The sequence below is a fragment of the Catharus ustulatus genome, chromosome Z (genome assembly GCF_009819885.2).
Source record: "Catharus ustulatus isolate bCatUst1 chromosome Z, bCatUst1.pri.v2, whole genome shotgun sequence".
Classification (NCBI taxonomy): Eukaryota; Metazoa; Chordata; class Aves; order Passeriformes; family Turdidae; genus Catharus; species Catharus ustulatus.
In genome coordinates this window covers 46,027,996-46,044,997 of record NC_046262.2, presented here as the reverse complement: position 1 = coordinate 46,044,997, position 17,002 = coordinate 46,027,996, and the positions used below count along the sequence as shown (strand labels likewise).

General features: G+C 44.7%; 1 protein-coding gene across 5 annotated transcripts in view; it reads left to right on the top strand.

The window, feature by feature from the left end:
• Window positions 1–16,677, top strand: part of FAM172A (family with sequence similarity 172 member A) — a 298,225-nt gene extending 281,548 nt beyond the window's left edge. For 3 of the 5 annotated variants that reach the window (XM_033084699.1, XM_033084692.1, XM_033084697.1), the window contains one exon: window positions 15,732–15,787. In XM_033084699.1, the coding sequence (XP_032940590.1) occupies window positions 15,732–15,752 (21 nt within the window). In that variant the 3' untranslated portion in view covers window positions 15,753–15,787. Of the gene's footprint in view, window positions 1–15,731 lie in introns of all 5 variants that reach the window. The other 2 variants (XM_033084694.1, XM_033084695.1) reach the window with 2 other exon arrangements.
• Window positions 16,678–17,002: the final 325 nt, after the last annotated feature.

Sequence of the window (17,002 nt, the reverse complement as noted above, 5' to 3'; positions counted from 1 at the left end):
CCCGTGCAGTGGACCCCGGCACTCCCGCCCATCCCCAGTGCCGGCTGGCATGGCTCATGGCTCCCAACTCCCACCGCGCAGCCGTGCTGCGTCCCGGCTTCCCCCCAGCTGGCGGCAGTGGCGCTTCTTGCCACTTTCCCGCAGCGGCAGCACTTCTCGCCACTTCTCACCACTTTCCTGTGGCTGTGCCGCTTCTCCTCGCTTCCCTGCGGCTGCGCCGCTTGTTGCCGCTTCCCCGCAGTCGGCGGCCACGGTGCCACTTGTCACCACTTCCACGCGGCTGGCAGCTGCACCACTTCTCCCTGCTTCTCCCGGGCCGGTGCCCACACTGCGTTCCCCCGGCCGGCAGCTGCACTACGTCCCAGTGTACTCCCGCCCGGCGGCCGTGGCTCCCACGATTCCCAACTCTGCTCGCAGCTCACACTTCCGGGTTTGCAAATTTCGCAACTTTGTACATTATATAAGGTGCTCTGGACTATAAGGCACACTTCTGGGTTCGGACCAAAATTTCAGTCAAAAGGGTGCGCCTTATAGTCGTGAAATTACTGTACTTGCCTGTCCTAGTTTGGAGGACAGGTGTCTGCTAAGAAAGGCAGGAGCCTCTCTTTGAAATGGAAAATGTAAACCCCCTCCCTCTAAATAATTATAATTTTGAAATCAAGCGACTCTCAGGCAAAGATATGGGAATTAGGAATAACAGTTCTTTACTAGGGAAATTAAAATGGAAATACAATACTACAAAGAAACAAACTCCAAGCCCTGACAAAGCCAGAGTACAACCTGACACCTCGTCAGACAGGGTGTTGGTAGCAGTCTGATTAAATGGTGGTTGTAATCCTTTTGTAGTGACAGATGTGATTCAGTTGAAGCAGTGGTCCTGTAGAAGGTGCAGTTTCCCTCTGGAGGTCCAGTGGTGATGTGGAGAAAATCCAGCTTCCCTTTGGAGTCCAGTGGAGAAAGGGCTACCTTAGTGTCCCCAAAACCTCTGTTTTATCTTGGTAAGAAATGTTAGGCTTTTCTTCCTGGCTGGAGCAACTTCCAATGGGATGAAGTAATTTTATCAGTCCCACAGTGGGACTCAATGGGCCATTAGCAGAAGATGCCTCCCTGGAGGAAGGATGAGTTGTGAAAAGATAAAGAACAATACTCCCCCTGGCTTCAATGGATGACCCATTAGCAGAACATCTCCCATGGCGATAAGGATCACTGTCCCCACCCTCAACAGATGGTGATAGAATAGATACCTTTTATCACATCCCGTATTCTAACTCTAGACATTGCCAAATACTTGTCTGACTTGCCAGTCAGACCTGGGACTTTCTTTTACTCTCAAGAGAGAGGAAAACAGGGAGAAGGAAGATGTGCTTGATGTCAGCAACTTGGAAGACAGAGGGGTTTGTGAGGGGAAATTGGCTGGGTATACTAGCAATGAGATAGAGGAGGTCTTCCTGAAATGGCCGAAGTGAAGTCAGAAAAAGGCAGAAACATGCTCCACAAGAACAGGACAGCTGGGATCAGTGTATGGATGAGATGGAATAAGATCAAGGCCAGGCACTGAGCATGAGTTCAAGAAGAGCTGCCAGGTGAGCAAGCTGTAGAAGAGGAATTCAGAATTGGATTTCCTGGAGAAATAGGTATTCTGGAGAAACAGGTGTCCCAGGTGGATGACAAAGGGGCAAGCAGTAACAAGAGATTCATGTGAAATGAAGCCTTAGGAGGGAGATAAGAAGGCATTCCCGCTTGGGCACCTACTTAGCATTTATGGGGCAGGGGGAGAGGGGGACACAGAAACACTATTTGTCTGAGACCCTTGGGAGTATTTTCACTGCAAAGTCTGATGTGTTTCTGAGCACTACAGAAGTGATACCATTATAAGGTGCCAACTTTAAGGTCAGGAGTTGAGGTGTTTGTGGCGCTTAGACACCTCAGGGTGTGGTGAGTGGCTGAATTTACATGAATTGGATCTTGATTTTCAGGATCACTTGAATTTAGGCTCTTGAATTTCACCTCTCTTGATGGAAGGAGATGAATCATTTGTGGTAGGTGGTGGCTCAGGAAGTTGGTGTCCAGCAAAAGCAGGAAAGCAGGTCAACAGACCCATCATAGCCCAGCATTTGCTAACTTCATTTCCACCATCCTGCAGGAGGAGCCATCAGAAGGAGAGGACCAGGTTCAGATGAAGTTAGGTTCCCCACAGGATCAAAACTGGCACTCTAGAGGTGGCACTTGTATTCTTGAGATTTTGTCATCTTACCCTTCACAAGATTAGTCTCTGAAGAAAGATCAAGGGAAAGTGCCTTTTCTGTGACCAGGGAGAAGATGGATACTACCAATGGCACCTTGGAGGAGTTGAATTGTGTTGAGTTAGGTTAGCTTAGCTTAGCTTAGCTTAGTTTAGCTTAGCTTAGCTTACCTTAGTTTAGCTTACCTTAGTTTAGCTTACCTTAGGTTGAGCTAGTTGGGTTGGGTTGGAGCTAGCCAGAGGCAGTAGTCCCAAGATTAAGCAGATGGATTAGTGAATATCATTGTACCTATGAAAATACTCTGTACTTGTGTTGCCTGTAGTGTTTTGTCTACACAGATACAACAGGACACTACAATCCAAGTAAAAAATTCAGGCAGAAAAATTGCTCTTGAAGGGTTTCTTATGCAGAAGATTCTAAACATTTTCTGCTGTGGAAAGGGAGAGCTAGTGTATTCATTAAAGGTTTGCAAGGTATGAATTCCGATTCTTACTAAGATCAGAAAAACAAATTGGGTGTTTGATGTGTTTCATACCGATGCATGTTCTCATTGCAGCGTGCTCTTTAGATACAGTTTCATTTCTGTCCCTTTAAAGACCTTTACTTCCACAGCTGCCTATGTCGGCATCCACACCAGTCTTCACGCTTTGCTTCTGATGTGAAAGAAGAGCAAATTACATTCTACTGCTTTATTTTAAAATTGCTTTAGTGCAGTTTGTTCTTGGGTTCAAAATTTCACAAATTGGCAAGCAGTATGTGCTTATCCTGCTAGTGATTAAGAACATTTTTACATCTTTAGTGGATGGGGTATCTCTACTGTCATGTGACATGTTATTTTAAAGCACTGCTGCCTTTCCTAGCTGCTCTTTGGTGCCAACATTGTCATTTCTATGGTGTTGCATTGGCTACTGTGTTTTTGGAAAGTGCCAAAACTGGTTAGTTTATGCTTATACTGCTGGTACATCCAGATGTTGGATGGCATAATTACTATTTAGAAACAAACAATCATAAAATGTCATTACAAAAAGGAGCTATTTTCTAAGCAGCTGGTTGTTTCCCTTGTCCTGGTATTGCTGATGTATTTCTTACATTAGTAGTGTTCTCATAAGATAATAAAGTGTGTAGTCTACAGGTCTCTGCCCCATAGGCAGTAAAAAGCTGTGAGATTTTGGAAGAAACTCAGATTTAAAAATCAGCCCTCGAGTATTTCAGATTAAAGTAATTTTCTCCCAACCCTTCACCCAGATTTTTGGGTCTACCCCACCAGTTTTTGAAGGGTTCAAATCTCCTCTAAATGCTAATGATATCATACAGTAGGTGGTGTTACTGATAAGCTTGTCTTACTTAACATTTAGAGATAAGGGGAGATTAAGCTGGATAGCAACCCTGATACCTACTTCAGGAAATAGGGATGGTGCTGCAGACATTGACCCTGCCCCAGAGACTAGGGATGTTGCCCCAGAGCCTGACACTGCCCCACAGCCCATCTCAGAAAGGAACCACCCAGAGGGGATGGGGGTTCTAGTGAAGCAGATGAGTGAGATGAGCCAGATGAAGGAGTACCTCTCCCCAGTTGGTGAGAAGCCCTGCCTTAAAGGGGGAGAATCCAGTGATGCTGTAGTGGAAGCCATAGGTGTTACATCTACCCAGGTTCCAGTTGAATTGCAAGGGCACTCACAGCCAGCAGCAGTCACCCCTGTGGAAACTAGAAAGTCTAAAATGAAAACAAGGCACTTAGACAAAAAGGACCAGAGAGGCGGGCCCTCACGACCAGCAGGGGAGCCAGAGGTTGAAATCATCACTGCGTCCCTGTCTTATGAAAATCTCCACAATCTGCGGAAAGATGTTGCACGACGGGGCCGGGAGGCTTTGACAATTTGGTTACTTTGAGTGTGGGAACTTATGGGTACAGGTGTGCACTTAGATGGTACAGAAGCAAGGAATTTGGGATCCTTGTCCCAGGACTCAGCTGTGGACCAGATATTCGTAAGGGAGCCAGGCCCCCTTCCCCTCTGGGAGCGGCTTTTAATGAGTGTAAGAGAGAGGTTTGTCAACAGAGAAAGAATTCAGGAGCACCTCAATAGAATGCACTGGAAGACCCTTGAGGAAGGAATTCAACAACTGATTGAAGTGGCAGTACTGGAGGTACTCTTTGGGAGGGATGGACAGCATGAAAATGACCCTGACAAGGTGAGGTGCACAGGGCACATGTTGTGGAATCTGGCAAACCGAGGGCCATCTCAATATACCAACTTCATTGCAATGATTAATGCTGATGAGCACTGAGAAACAGTGAGCTCTGTTGCTAACAAGCTTAGGGGTTTTCACAGTATGATGAATGGCGCAATGCAGGCCCAGGTTTCTGCTGTGGTCAAGGATTGCATACAGGCAGGGATAAGGGAGGAGATGAAGGAGGTGAGGGGGATGAGGGAGGAGATGAAGGAGGTGAGGGGGATGAGAGGTGAGATAACTGAGATGAGGGAAGAGATGAGGAAGATCAAGGCAGCACCAGTGCAAGCCTCATACCCCAAGGTTACAGCCCAACGCCCCTCAGCTAGTGAACAAGGGTGCACCTCACAAGCTGACCTATGTTTTTTTCTGCATGACCATGGAGAAGACACGGGAAAATGGGATGGGAAACCCACTTCTGTCCTGGCAGCACGGGTGCATCAACTCAGGGAGGGAAATGCTAACCAAAGGAGCTACACTAAAGTGAAGGTAGCCTCAACCTCCCATGACCAGTGTGATGGGCATTACAGAAGGGAGGATAATCTGTCAGACCCACTTGAAGGAACCTCCACTATGTATGTCCAGGAAAGGAATAATAGCCAGGGCTAGAGGGGCCCTGCCTCTAGCCAGGGAGAGGCATGGGATAACAGAGTCTATTGGATAGTGTGGGTCCGATGACCTGGCACATTAGAGCCACAGGAATATAGGGCATTAGTTGTACTGGTTCACAATGCACCCTAATACCATCAGAACATGTGGGGGAAGCGCGTGTTTCCATTGCTGGGGTGATGGGGGGATCACAGGAATTGACTTTGCTGGAAGCTGAGGTGAGCCTGACTGGGAAGGAGTAGCAGAAACATCCAATTGTGACTGGCCCAGAGGCACCGTGCATTCTAGGCATAGACTTTCTCAGGAGTGACTATTATGAAGACCCAAAGGGATTTAGGTGGACATTTGGAATAGCTGCTGTAGCGGTAGAGGGCATTAAGCAGTTGAACACCTTGCCTGGACTGTCAGAAAACCCATCTGCAGTGGGACTTCTGAAGGTGGAAGAGCAGCAAGTGCCAATTGCCACCTCAACAGTTCACCGCCGGCAGTACTGGACGAATCGAGATGCCGTGATCCCCATCCACAAGATGATCCATGAGCTAGAGAGCCAAGGGATGGTCAGCAAAACCCACTCACCCTTCAACAGCCCCATTTGGCCTGTGTGCAAGTCTGATGGAGAATGGAGTTTGACTGTGGACTATCGTGCATTGAAGGAAGTGACTCCACCGCTGAGCCCTGCCGTCCCAGATATGCTAGAGCTCCAGTATGAGTTGGAGTCCAAGGCAGCAAGGTGGTATGCCACCATTGACATTGCTAACGCATTTTTCTCCATTCCTCTAGCAGCAGAGTGCAAGCCTCAGTTTGCTTTCACCTGGAGGGGCATGCAGTACACCTGGAATCATCTACCCCAGGAGTGGAAATACAACCCCACCATCTGCCATGGACTGATCCAGGCTGCACTGGAAAAGGGTGAGGCTCCAGAACACCTTCAATACATTGATGACATCATTGTGTGGGGGAACACGGCAATGGAGGTATTTGAGAAAGGAGAAAAGATCATCCAGATTCTGCTGAGAGCCGGCTTTACCATTAAAAAGAGCAAAGTCAAAAAACCTGCCTGAGAGATCCAGTTTCTGGAAGTAAAGTGGCAAGATGGACGGCGCCCGATCCCCACTGAGGTCATCAATAAGATCACTGCGATGTCTCCCCCAACCAACAAGAAGGAAACACAAACTTTCCTAGGTACCATAGGCTTTTGGAGAATGCACATTCCTGAGTAAAGTCAGGTTGTGAGCGCTCTCTAGCTGGTCAACAGTAAGAAGAACGATTTCCACTGGGGTGCTAAGCAGCAGCAAGGCTTTGCCGAGATCAAACAGGAGATCGCTCATGTGGTAGCCCTTGGCCCAGGCAGGATGGGACCAGAGGTGAAGAACGTGCTTTATTCTGCAGCCGGGAACCATGGCCTGTCCTGGAACCTTTGGCAGAAAGTGCCTGGGGAGACTCAAGGCCGACCTCTGGGATTCTGGAGCCGAAGCTACAGAGGGTCTGAAGCCAACTACACTCCCACAGAGAAGGAGATCTTGGCTGCCTATGAGGGAGTCCAAACTGCCTCAGAAGTGATCGGCATGGAAGCACAACTCCTCCTGGCACCCTGACTACCAGTGCTGGGGTGAATGTTCAAAGGAAAAGTTCCCTCTACCCACCACACCACCGAGAGCAAGTGGATTGCCCTCATCACGCAACGCGCCCGCATCGGAAACCCAAATTGCCCTGGCATTTTGGAGATAATTACGAACTGGCCAGAAGGTGAAAACTTTGGTCTCGCCAATGACGAGGAGCAAGAACAAGTGAGCCAGGCTGAGGAAACCCCACCGTGTAACCAACTGCCAACAGATGAAACATGCTATGCTCTTTTCACCGATGGTTCTTGCCACATTGTGGGGATGAACAGGAAGTGAAAAGCAGCTGTATGGAGCCCCACTCGACAGGTTGCACAAGCTACTGAAAGAGAAGGTGGATCAAGTCAACTTCCTGAACTTAAAGCTGTTCAACTGGCCTTGGACGTTGCCGAGGGAGAGAAGTTTCCAAAGCTCTACCTTTATACTGATTCATGGATGGTAGCCAGTGCTCTGTGGGGTTGGCTGGAAAGGTGGAAAAAGGCAAAGTGGCAACATAGGGGAAAACCAATCTGGGCTACTGATGAGTAGAAAGACATTGCCACCTGACTAGAGAAGCTACCTGTGAAAGTCCGTCTTGTGGATGCCCATGTCCCCAAGAGTCGGGCTAATGAGAAACACTGACACAACGAGCAGGTAGATCAGGCCTCAAAGATAGAGGTGTCAAAGATAGACTTAGATTGATAGCACGAGGGAGAATTGTTCCTGGCTCGGTGGGCCCATGATGCCTCAGGTCATCAGGGCAGAGACACCATGTGTAAATGGGTACATGACCAAGGGGTGGATCTAACCATGGACAGTATTTCTCAAGTTATCCATGACTGTGATACGTGCGCTGCCATCAAACAGGCCAAGCAGGTAAAGGCCCTCTGGTATGATGGGCGTTGGTCCAAATATAAGTACGGGGAGGCCTGGCAAATTAATTACATCACACTGCCTCAAACCCGCCAAGGCAAGCGCTACGTGCTGACCACGGTAGAAGCCACCACCGGATGGTTGGAGACCTACCCTGTGCCTCACGCCACTGCCTGGAACACCATCCTGGGTCTTGAGAAACAGGTCCTTTGGAGGCATGGTACCTCTGAGAGAATTGAGTCAGACAATAGGACTCATTTCAAGAACAACCGGGCTAGGGAAGACGACATTGAGTGGTTGTACCATATCCCCTATCATGCACCAGCAGCTGGGAAGATCGAACAGTGAAATGGTCTACTTAAAACCACCTTGAAGACACTTGGTTAGGAGGATTTTCAAGAAGTGGGAGAGTAATCTACCAAAGGCCGCATGATTAGTGAATACCCGAGGCTCCACTAATCGAGCAGGCCCCGCCCAATCTGAGCTCTTGGGAACATCAGATGCAGATAAGGTTCCAGTGGTACACATGAGAGGTGTGCTAGGGAAAACTTGGGTGAACTCTGCCTCCAGCAAAGAAAATCCTGTCCGTGGGGTGCTTTTTGCTCAAGGATCAGGTTGCACCTGGTGGGTGATGCAAAAGAATGGAGAGACCCGATGCATACCCCAAGGAGACCTTGTTCTAGGGTGAACTATCTATGATACTGTGTCTGTAACTGCATGTATGTATATAATTTAAAGGTTCTAATTTGATGGAGTATGTTAGCATGGAAAAAATTTTGAGGTGGATAATGTTGGGGGTTGGGGGAGTTTTTACTCTTTCCCTCGGTGGAGAAAATTTTTCCCATGAGCATGTTAAAGGAACCTGGCTGGGCAACTGCCTGGTTTCTAATTACTCAAGACAAAAGAAGGGGTGGGGATGAATAGTTGTAAGTTACTTTGTCCTTGCGAGGTGCCACTCACACTACGGCCTGAACGCAGAGGAGAGAGGTTTGTTTTCTCCATGGTGCGACCAGGCCCTGCACTCCAACACTGCTACAGGTTTCTGCTTCTGAGAACAGCACTGAGAATTGGGACACAAACGGGGAGGGAAGGTTTTTTCCTTCACCCTCCTCCCACCTGGGACCCCCCTGCTGCTACCGCCTGCCTGCTCCTGCAGTTGCTGCAACTGAGAAAAAAGCCGTCTGCCCCGCTCCACTGGGACCGTGTGGAGGAGGAGGGCATCTGACTGGACAAAAGACTGAGACTAAGTTTCGTTCTGTTTTGTCACTGATTTTTTTTTTCATAGCTGATGTTGTTTTTGTTTTGTCTTGTAGATATATCAGTAAAGAACTGTTATTCCTAAACCCATATCTTTTGCCTGAGAAACCCTTGATTTCCAAATTATAGTAAACTGGGAGGGAGGGAATTTTCACTCTCCGTTTTGGGAAAAAGTTCTCGCCTTCTTTTCTTTTCTGGCAATACTGTCCCCTAAACCAGGACACCACTAAGGACTATTATTGGTAATACATGTGCAACAAAAATAAGAACTGTTTTATGTCAAAGTAGATAACTAAGTAAATAACTAATAACTAAGTAAAAAAGTCTTCCGTTTCCAGCACTGCTATGATTTTTCTTATATGAATATAGAGTCTTAACCAGTTTATTTTGTATCTAAGCCCACTTAATAAGTTGTATTTCACTTCTTCAGATTGTTCTGTTTCTTCCTTCTTGGCTTCTAAAAATAATTCATTTCCCTACACAGTTACTTTCAGATTATTATCATGTCCGTGACTACATAAGTTATTATTTCTTTGCCAAAGTAACACTTCAAATTTTGGGATTGGGTTTTTTTATGTCCCCTCAGAAATTACTGCTTTCATTTCATTAGTTACTTAAATTATCTCTTAATTTTGCCTTAAATGTTAACCTTTTTTAGCCATTGTGACTTCTAGAAGTACATATGCAAAAACTCCTAAGGTCATTTGATCTCAAAGTTCTTGAGCTTATGGACTCATTCACAATTTTTCCTGAAGTTCTCATTTTCCTAGTCAGAACTATTGAGAGATTTTAGGCAAGATTTATTTCTTTAATCTCCTTTTTTGTTAGCTTTACTGGGGATGATCTGAGAGTTTCTTCTGTTTTGGAGTTTGAGACCTAGATGTTTACATAAGTTGACCAAAATAGTCACAAAAGACACAGTAATTTCTTCCCATGCAGATCAACACGGTAGAAGAATTGTAAGTAGAGAAACCTTATGGATTAAAAGTAGTTCTGTCATACTTGATAATATCTGATGCACTCAAGAGTAAAAAAAGTTAGATTCCTGTTCAGAAATAGCTTTGTGATACAGAAGTAATTTGTTAGCATATAGAAAGATGGATGTAGGACAGGCAGGAAGCATCTCTTATTCACACCTAAGTGCATATTTGGACAGTGTTATTAAATTGCTACACAGTATTGCAGAACTGAATACCTAAGAATTAAAGAAGTTCTTCAATGTGTATGTAGATAATGTGAGAAAGAAAGATAGAAATGTCCATTGATTCATAACTTTCAGGAGAAAAAGAATCCTTTCTGAAAGGTCTGTCACACTTGTCTACCAGTCAGATGGAGTTGGCTTATCTGTTAGTTTATGTGTAAAGGAGAAATGGTGCTGCTTTTCACATTTAATAATGTTTAAAGGGTTTCTGTTCCTGCAAATGCCCACAAAATTCTATATTTCAACCTCTAAACCATTTAAATCAAGTTCTGATAAGACTGAATGCCTTTTAGATATGTAGCTTGATACATAAATGTAAAAGCAATCTCTGCCACTATCTACAGACAAGATGGCTAAGCTACTCACATTGGCGTTTTGCAGCATGACAGGGTCTCAGTGTAGATCATGATCACAAACTCTCTGCTGAGCAAGACATTGTTGAAGAGCAGCAGAATTCTCCATCCCAATGGGAACTAAACCCCAAGGCGTGGAATACCCTTAGTTCATTTTGAAGCCCACACTCTTTAGAGATGAACTGTCACTTTGAGAAGCAGACCCAAGGTCAGTCCTATGGCTAGTATCTGTGGAGAAGCTTTTCAACAGGGAAACTTCTCTCTGCAGAAACATTTCAGTGCTAAGGCACATATGAAGATCTCTCACAGCTCCTGTACAGCACAGGAAACCTTTGTCCCACACATCTTGTAAACACGGCAGGGGCCCACCATTGTGCTGTGCATCTTCTGAGCACAGCGGGAGGACGTTTTTGTCTGACATAGTGGGCAGTCACTGTAGGAGGGCACCTTTGTCCTACGCAGACAGTAATCACACTACAAGAGTGAATTATGGTGATTGCAGAGCTCTTCTCTCTCCAGACACTTTGCTTTCAGGTGGAGGAGTTTGTCAGCCTTGCTAGATGAAGAGCTGCTTCTCCTGAGTGAAAGTGGAAAGGGAAGACAGAGAATGTGCCTTTGCATGCTTGTGTGCAAATGACCATCAGGATCATTCACACAGTCATATTGCATGACCACTCCTGCAGGCACCATTCCCAGTTTCAATCTTTTGTTTTTCCTCTTCCTTATTTTTCCTACCCATTTAGGCTGCCCTTTCGGTTTTTGTTTTTGTTCCTTCTTGTGTTTGTACTATCTCCTATTCAATACAGTATTCCTATATTCAGTATCTATACTCTTAATATTCTTTCAGATTACTAATAACCATATTTAAAAGACCAGCACCCTGGGACTTCATAGGTGTATTTTCAACCCCATATTATTACTTATTATTTGTCTTCTCAAATGCTTGAACCACTTCTCCAAAAGTGTGCCAGCACCCATTTCCTGGAGTCTGAGATAATGTGCAATAGGCATAACTTCGCATCTATGGGATGATGGGATGGGATGGGATGGGATGGGATGGGATGGGATGGGATGGGATGGGATGGGATGGGATGGGATGGGATGGGATGGGATGGGATGGGATGGGATGGGATGGGATGGGATGGGATGGGATGGGATGGGATGGGATGGGATGGGATGGGATGGGATGGGATGGGATGGGATGGGATGGGATGGGATGGGGTGGGGTGGGGTGGGATGGGATGATGAGATGATGAGATGAGATGCGATGCGATGAGATGAGATGAGATTATGAGATCTGGACCCTGTAGAGATGTGATGTGTACTGCAGCTGCTGGCAGTTAGAGACAGCACAGGCATGGCAGCACACATTTGGGAGCTGCATTACCATCAATATCAAGTATTTGGGGGCCCTTTGACTGGCATAAAGCGACTGATTTGCAAGTGACCGCAACCCATTGAAACAGTGAAGGTCATAATCCATTTTAAGTGATTATAGTGGTTCCCACTGCCCCAAGGTTGCCAGGTTGACCTATGTGGAAAACACAGCAGTGGATAAGTCTCTCACCTGCTGATTTTTGTTACTCAATAAAGTTTGGGTTTTATCTGTTCTTGTCAAATTTGAACTTGTTGTGTCTGCTGTTATCCTAAAGGTGCTTGTGATTTGTTTTATAATGTTGATCTCTTTCTTTGCTGGTATTCAGACATGAATTTTATGTGTGGTACTTAGTTTCAATTAATCCTCCTTTTCTCAAATTAGGAATTTTTTTTCTTCTCATCCCCACCCTGGTCCTCTGGTGCCTACCTGAATTCTCAGAAATAGTTGCCAGTAGTCCACTGATTCCCTGAAGACCCATATACGCATGTCATCTAAACCTTGTGATTTGGATATTAAATTTTTAAAAGTATTCCCTTACTTGATTTTTTGCATCAACAACTGTGTTGGCAAGTCTTCATTATTTCTAATTAAATATCTCTTTGTGGTGCTTGGCAAATTGATTCTGGAACTTGTTCACTGTTTTACTGCCATTACTCATTTCACCTCACACATTATTGGTTCCACCATCTCTTTGGAGCTCCTTTCCAGTGATGTTATGCACATGTTAAAATATATTTTTATTTCTCTCTGTATCTCTCTGCTGGCAAGTGGGAGGCTGGTTTACTTTTTTGACATTTCTGTCATTTATCTCTGTGGGGCTGGGACTAGGAAGGATTTATACCTTTTTGTTCTGCAATTGTAGCCTTTGCATATTTTAGAGTATTCTAGTTGTTTCCCACATTTAACAGGTTTTTTTATATCTTTTCTATGCAACATGTTCCTAAGATTTCTCAAAGAATTGATATCTGAAATCACTACATACAGTGCAACAGTCCATCAATTAATACAATATACTGAATTGCGGTTTGTCATCACGGTTGTTGAAATTAGCAAGTACTAAGAATATGTATCTCGGAGGACCTTGGCTTTAAAACAACTGCTTTTTATTGTCTCTTAAAAGTGATTCTTTGTATCAAAAAATAGATGGCTGGTCATGCATTTAATTTAGATGTGTGCTACTAAATACACAATTGAGATTGCAGTCATCAATGGTATTTTTCCTCTGGCAAAAATCTTACAGCCAAAATCTGTTGTCACCCTTAGGACATAATTCCACTTGCTTCTGTTGAATTTTCTGAGCATTTGGTATATAAATCATAAATGCACAGTGTAGGCAATGTTAAATTTTTAAGGTTTTCCCGTTAGTATTAGTAGAATGTGAATATATAAGGGCAAAATGTGACCTTTAAAAATTACTGTAACAGGCCAAGGCAGGTACTTAGCAAGCTTTTCTCATTGCAGTATTAATCAAGCAAAGAATCGTCATAATCCTGAAAACTAAATATCCATTGTAGTGATTTTATCACCAGGGAAATTGTTCATCTGCCAGTAAGATTGTTACTATGAAAGGGAAAATAGGGAGTGTTAAAATTGCTTTAGACTGCAGAATCATTGAGTCCCTCTAGACTCAAAGTTTGAATTGTTTTCTGAGAAGAGTGGGTTGAGAGGAGTTGCCACAGGAAAGCTATAGGTTAATCAGTTTCAGTAACACTAGTAAATGTGAGCATGATCTCTCTTGAGGACATGAGGAAAGTGCATTGGAGAAGATAGGATGAAGAAAGACACCGGGAGGCTTCAGAAACTTTTTTGTTCTGTCTTTTTTTTGTTTTGTCATTTTTTTGTTTCCGGATGACCCTTTTCACAGAGGACGGAGTTTGTTGAAAAACAAAGAAAGGGGTAAAAACAGCATAGTATTCACAGCCTATATTTTCATCTTAATCAGGTGGATACTAATGAGGCCTCTTGCAATCAAGACAGAGAATGCAGTCAGTCAGAAGTGAGAAAGGTGTGTTTGTGTTGCAGACGTCTGTGTAGGGATCAGAGAGCCACACAGAAAGATGTTTTGCCTTCAGGGCTCAAAGAGGTGTTTGCCATACACTGTGACACAGGCATGTGCGAAGGAGGTGAAACCCCTGTACAGGAGTGCACAGTGTGTTAGGACAGCCTATTCCTCCATATAATCAGCTTAGGTAAATGACTTTTGTGTGCATGGTGGCAGTGGGCACTCATAGTATACTGAACCAAACCATAACCTCAGGGACGTATCTGTTAGGTGCAGGTTTTGCTAGAACGGAAGTTTTAGCCTCCTGCTATGTTGGGTCACTTCTGTGTTTCCCAAGTAGGGAGGAAGTCGTGGTGAGTATTGCTGTGAGGTGTCCTATAAGGGAAGGAATAGGTTATCTGTACTGAAAGCCACCTGCAGGATAGAATCACAGAAACTTTTATGATTAACATGATGCTTGAGGTCATGGAGCCCAGCACTGCCAAGTCCAACGCTTGATAGGATAGACTGCCTCTCAGCAAAGAGAATTTTTACAATGATGAGTGAATCTGAAAGTGGAAAGCATTTGTATAAAAGGAGCATATGGGAAGTTTCTGGATGATGTTATGAATAATCTCTGTACAATGAATGCTAGAGGGGGAGGAAAATCTGTGTGCACATGACATGGAATGGTCTTTGCACAAAAAAAATCTCTTTGTGTGGGAAGCAGTGTCTTTCCAGAGAGGGTTTTTTGGAGGATTATTATGCTTGTGTGATGACTGCCTTTGAAGAAGCAGGGACATGCAATATGGCAGGTAGTGCCTCCATCAAAGACTTTCTGAAGGATATGAGTGTGTGTGGACCCACGAAGGATGCTCCTTGGATGGATGCATAGATGGTCCTGACAGGGTTGTGAAGGTGGGTGTGCATCAAATGCCATACCAGAGCAACCATCCCATATCCCCAGGGGCTGATGGCCACCCTATGTCCTGCAGGGACCATCATCTCCCCTGGACTGCATCCCTCTCCACCTGGCAGACTGTGGCCACTGTGTCCCTTGTTGTCACCCCCAGACTGTGATGTTGTCACAGAACTGTTGCTAGGCAACAAATGTGGTTGCCAGGTCTCAGTGAATAGCTGAAGGGGAAAGTGAAGTGTTGCACCATTGTAGAGTAACCATAGCAATGACCTACTATTACAGACCAAAGAATTATCATTAACAATGTTAAAGTATCAAACAGAGGCCCAGGATCCAAAGGCTACCAGGCAACATCTCTGCATAATTGCGTTACCCAGGAAGAGGTCCCAACTCTTTCACACCCCTTGGTTCCCTATCTCCATTGTCTTGGTTTTGTCTTGGTTTTGTGGAGTTGGTGTCGGGGGAGAAGGAGCAGGGGAGTGTGGTGGTTTAGATAAAGCAAATGGACTATGTGTTGAGGAAGGCACTTGCAAAACAATAGAAGCATACGCCAAAAACAAAAATACAGAGGTAAATCTGTGTGCAGAGGGAAGACACAAACAGGAAAGGTCCACTTTACTGTCTCAGTAATATCTGTGAGAGTAAGTGCCCAAAGGATGCCTTCATGATGCATGAGATGTAGTTCAAATTAAGTGTTCTCTTTCACTTGAAAATGCATTGACCAGGTTAAAAGCAGTATAAATGAAAAGGAAATAATGCAAAGTGTGCCTAAAAGTAGACAATTTCTTTTTCCCAAGGCAGACCAGATAGGTGAGGTGCTTCAATCTTGCTTTTATTAACAGAGTGGTTTGGGATCTTATTTTCCCAGATATGACTCTTGTTGAGGATCTCTGATTGTGATGTGGGTGGCTGTGCATGTGCATATGTGTATGTTTGTGCATTTGTTTGTCTACATGTGTGTGCAGTTGTTTTTGTCAGCTACCCCAGAGTTCAGCAGCAGGACAGCCCTGACCCTCCACCATTTATCCTGTGAACAGGCAGCAAGTCACAGAATGACCCCTAGTCAAACTGTCACCTTTGTGTTTTGCAGGTACAGAACGCCATGAACTAACTTCTTGGAAGAGTTTTCCATCTGTTTTCAAGTTCAGAATGACCCCTAGTCAAACTGTCACCTTTGTGTTTTGCAGGTACAGAACGCCATGAACTAACTTCTTGGAAGAGTTTTCCATCTGTTTTCAAGTTCTTCAGTGAGGCTGTAAAGGTGAAGAACAGCTTGGTGAAACCTACCCCAACACGACGCTCCACCAGGATAAAATATGAAGAATACTAAAAGGAGGGGATGAAAAAACCCACCACCACCAATGTCTTTGCTGCTTTCTGCAAGGAGTCTCTCAGCCCCTCATTAGATTGTTTTCTTCCTAGAGCACAGGGTCATGATGAATACATCTAAATAGCGTTTTGCATTATTTCTAGATGAGTGAAACTGTCAAAGCAATATGGGTTCACTGGTTGTGCTTCCTGTGGGCTGTAACTTGGATTTTGTGCTGCCCATCAGTGTGCAGATTAAGGCTGACAGTGGTACTGCACAGTGCCGCATGGGGCAGCTCTAATTGCCCTGACATAGCCCTGCACCAAGCTGATGCTGGAATTTAACAGCTTCATCGCAGTCCTATTGCCTGCAGGATGTTTTGCTGCTTTCTTCTATTTTGAGACAGAACAAAAAATGAATTACTCTTTTTTAAAAGACAGCCCTAACTCAGATGTGTTAACCAGCCTATGATTTTACACCTAGTAGCCTTGCCTTTCTCTGGGACCAAGTGAAATTGACTTCTAACTCTCTCATTTTTCTGCTGGCAACAGTATGCAAGAAGTTTGGCCCAGAATTCTAGAAAGGCTCTATTGTTGAAGAGATTTCTGTTGCTAGACCAATGGCATTATCTGTAGATCTTCTCTTTCTTTGGAAAGCTGTACTTTAATAAAATGCCTATTCATTAACAGGCTGGATCACGCTGTGAAATATGACAGCAAAAAAAAGAGACATACTGCATATTTTTCTGTTTATTTTTAAACACAAAAATGCTTCCAATTCCATTTTCTGGGTTTGTAATGACTTGCCACCTCATGGTTATTCCCTTTTCCCTAAACTCACAGATTCCTCCCCACTTTCCCAGTCTCTCAGACAAAGGTTGGCCAGCAGGGCACTCAGTGGGGATTTCACACCATGCATAGGGGGTATGTGGCTGTAGACATAACTGTTGTGTTAGACAGGTTTTCTCCTAAAACTATGGGAAAAGATGTGCTTGATAGCAAGCACTCTAATTAAGTAAGCAAGCACTCTAAGTAAGCTCCTTTGGGGTTGAT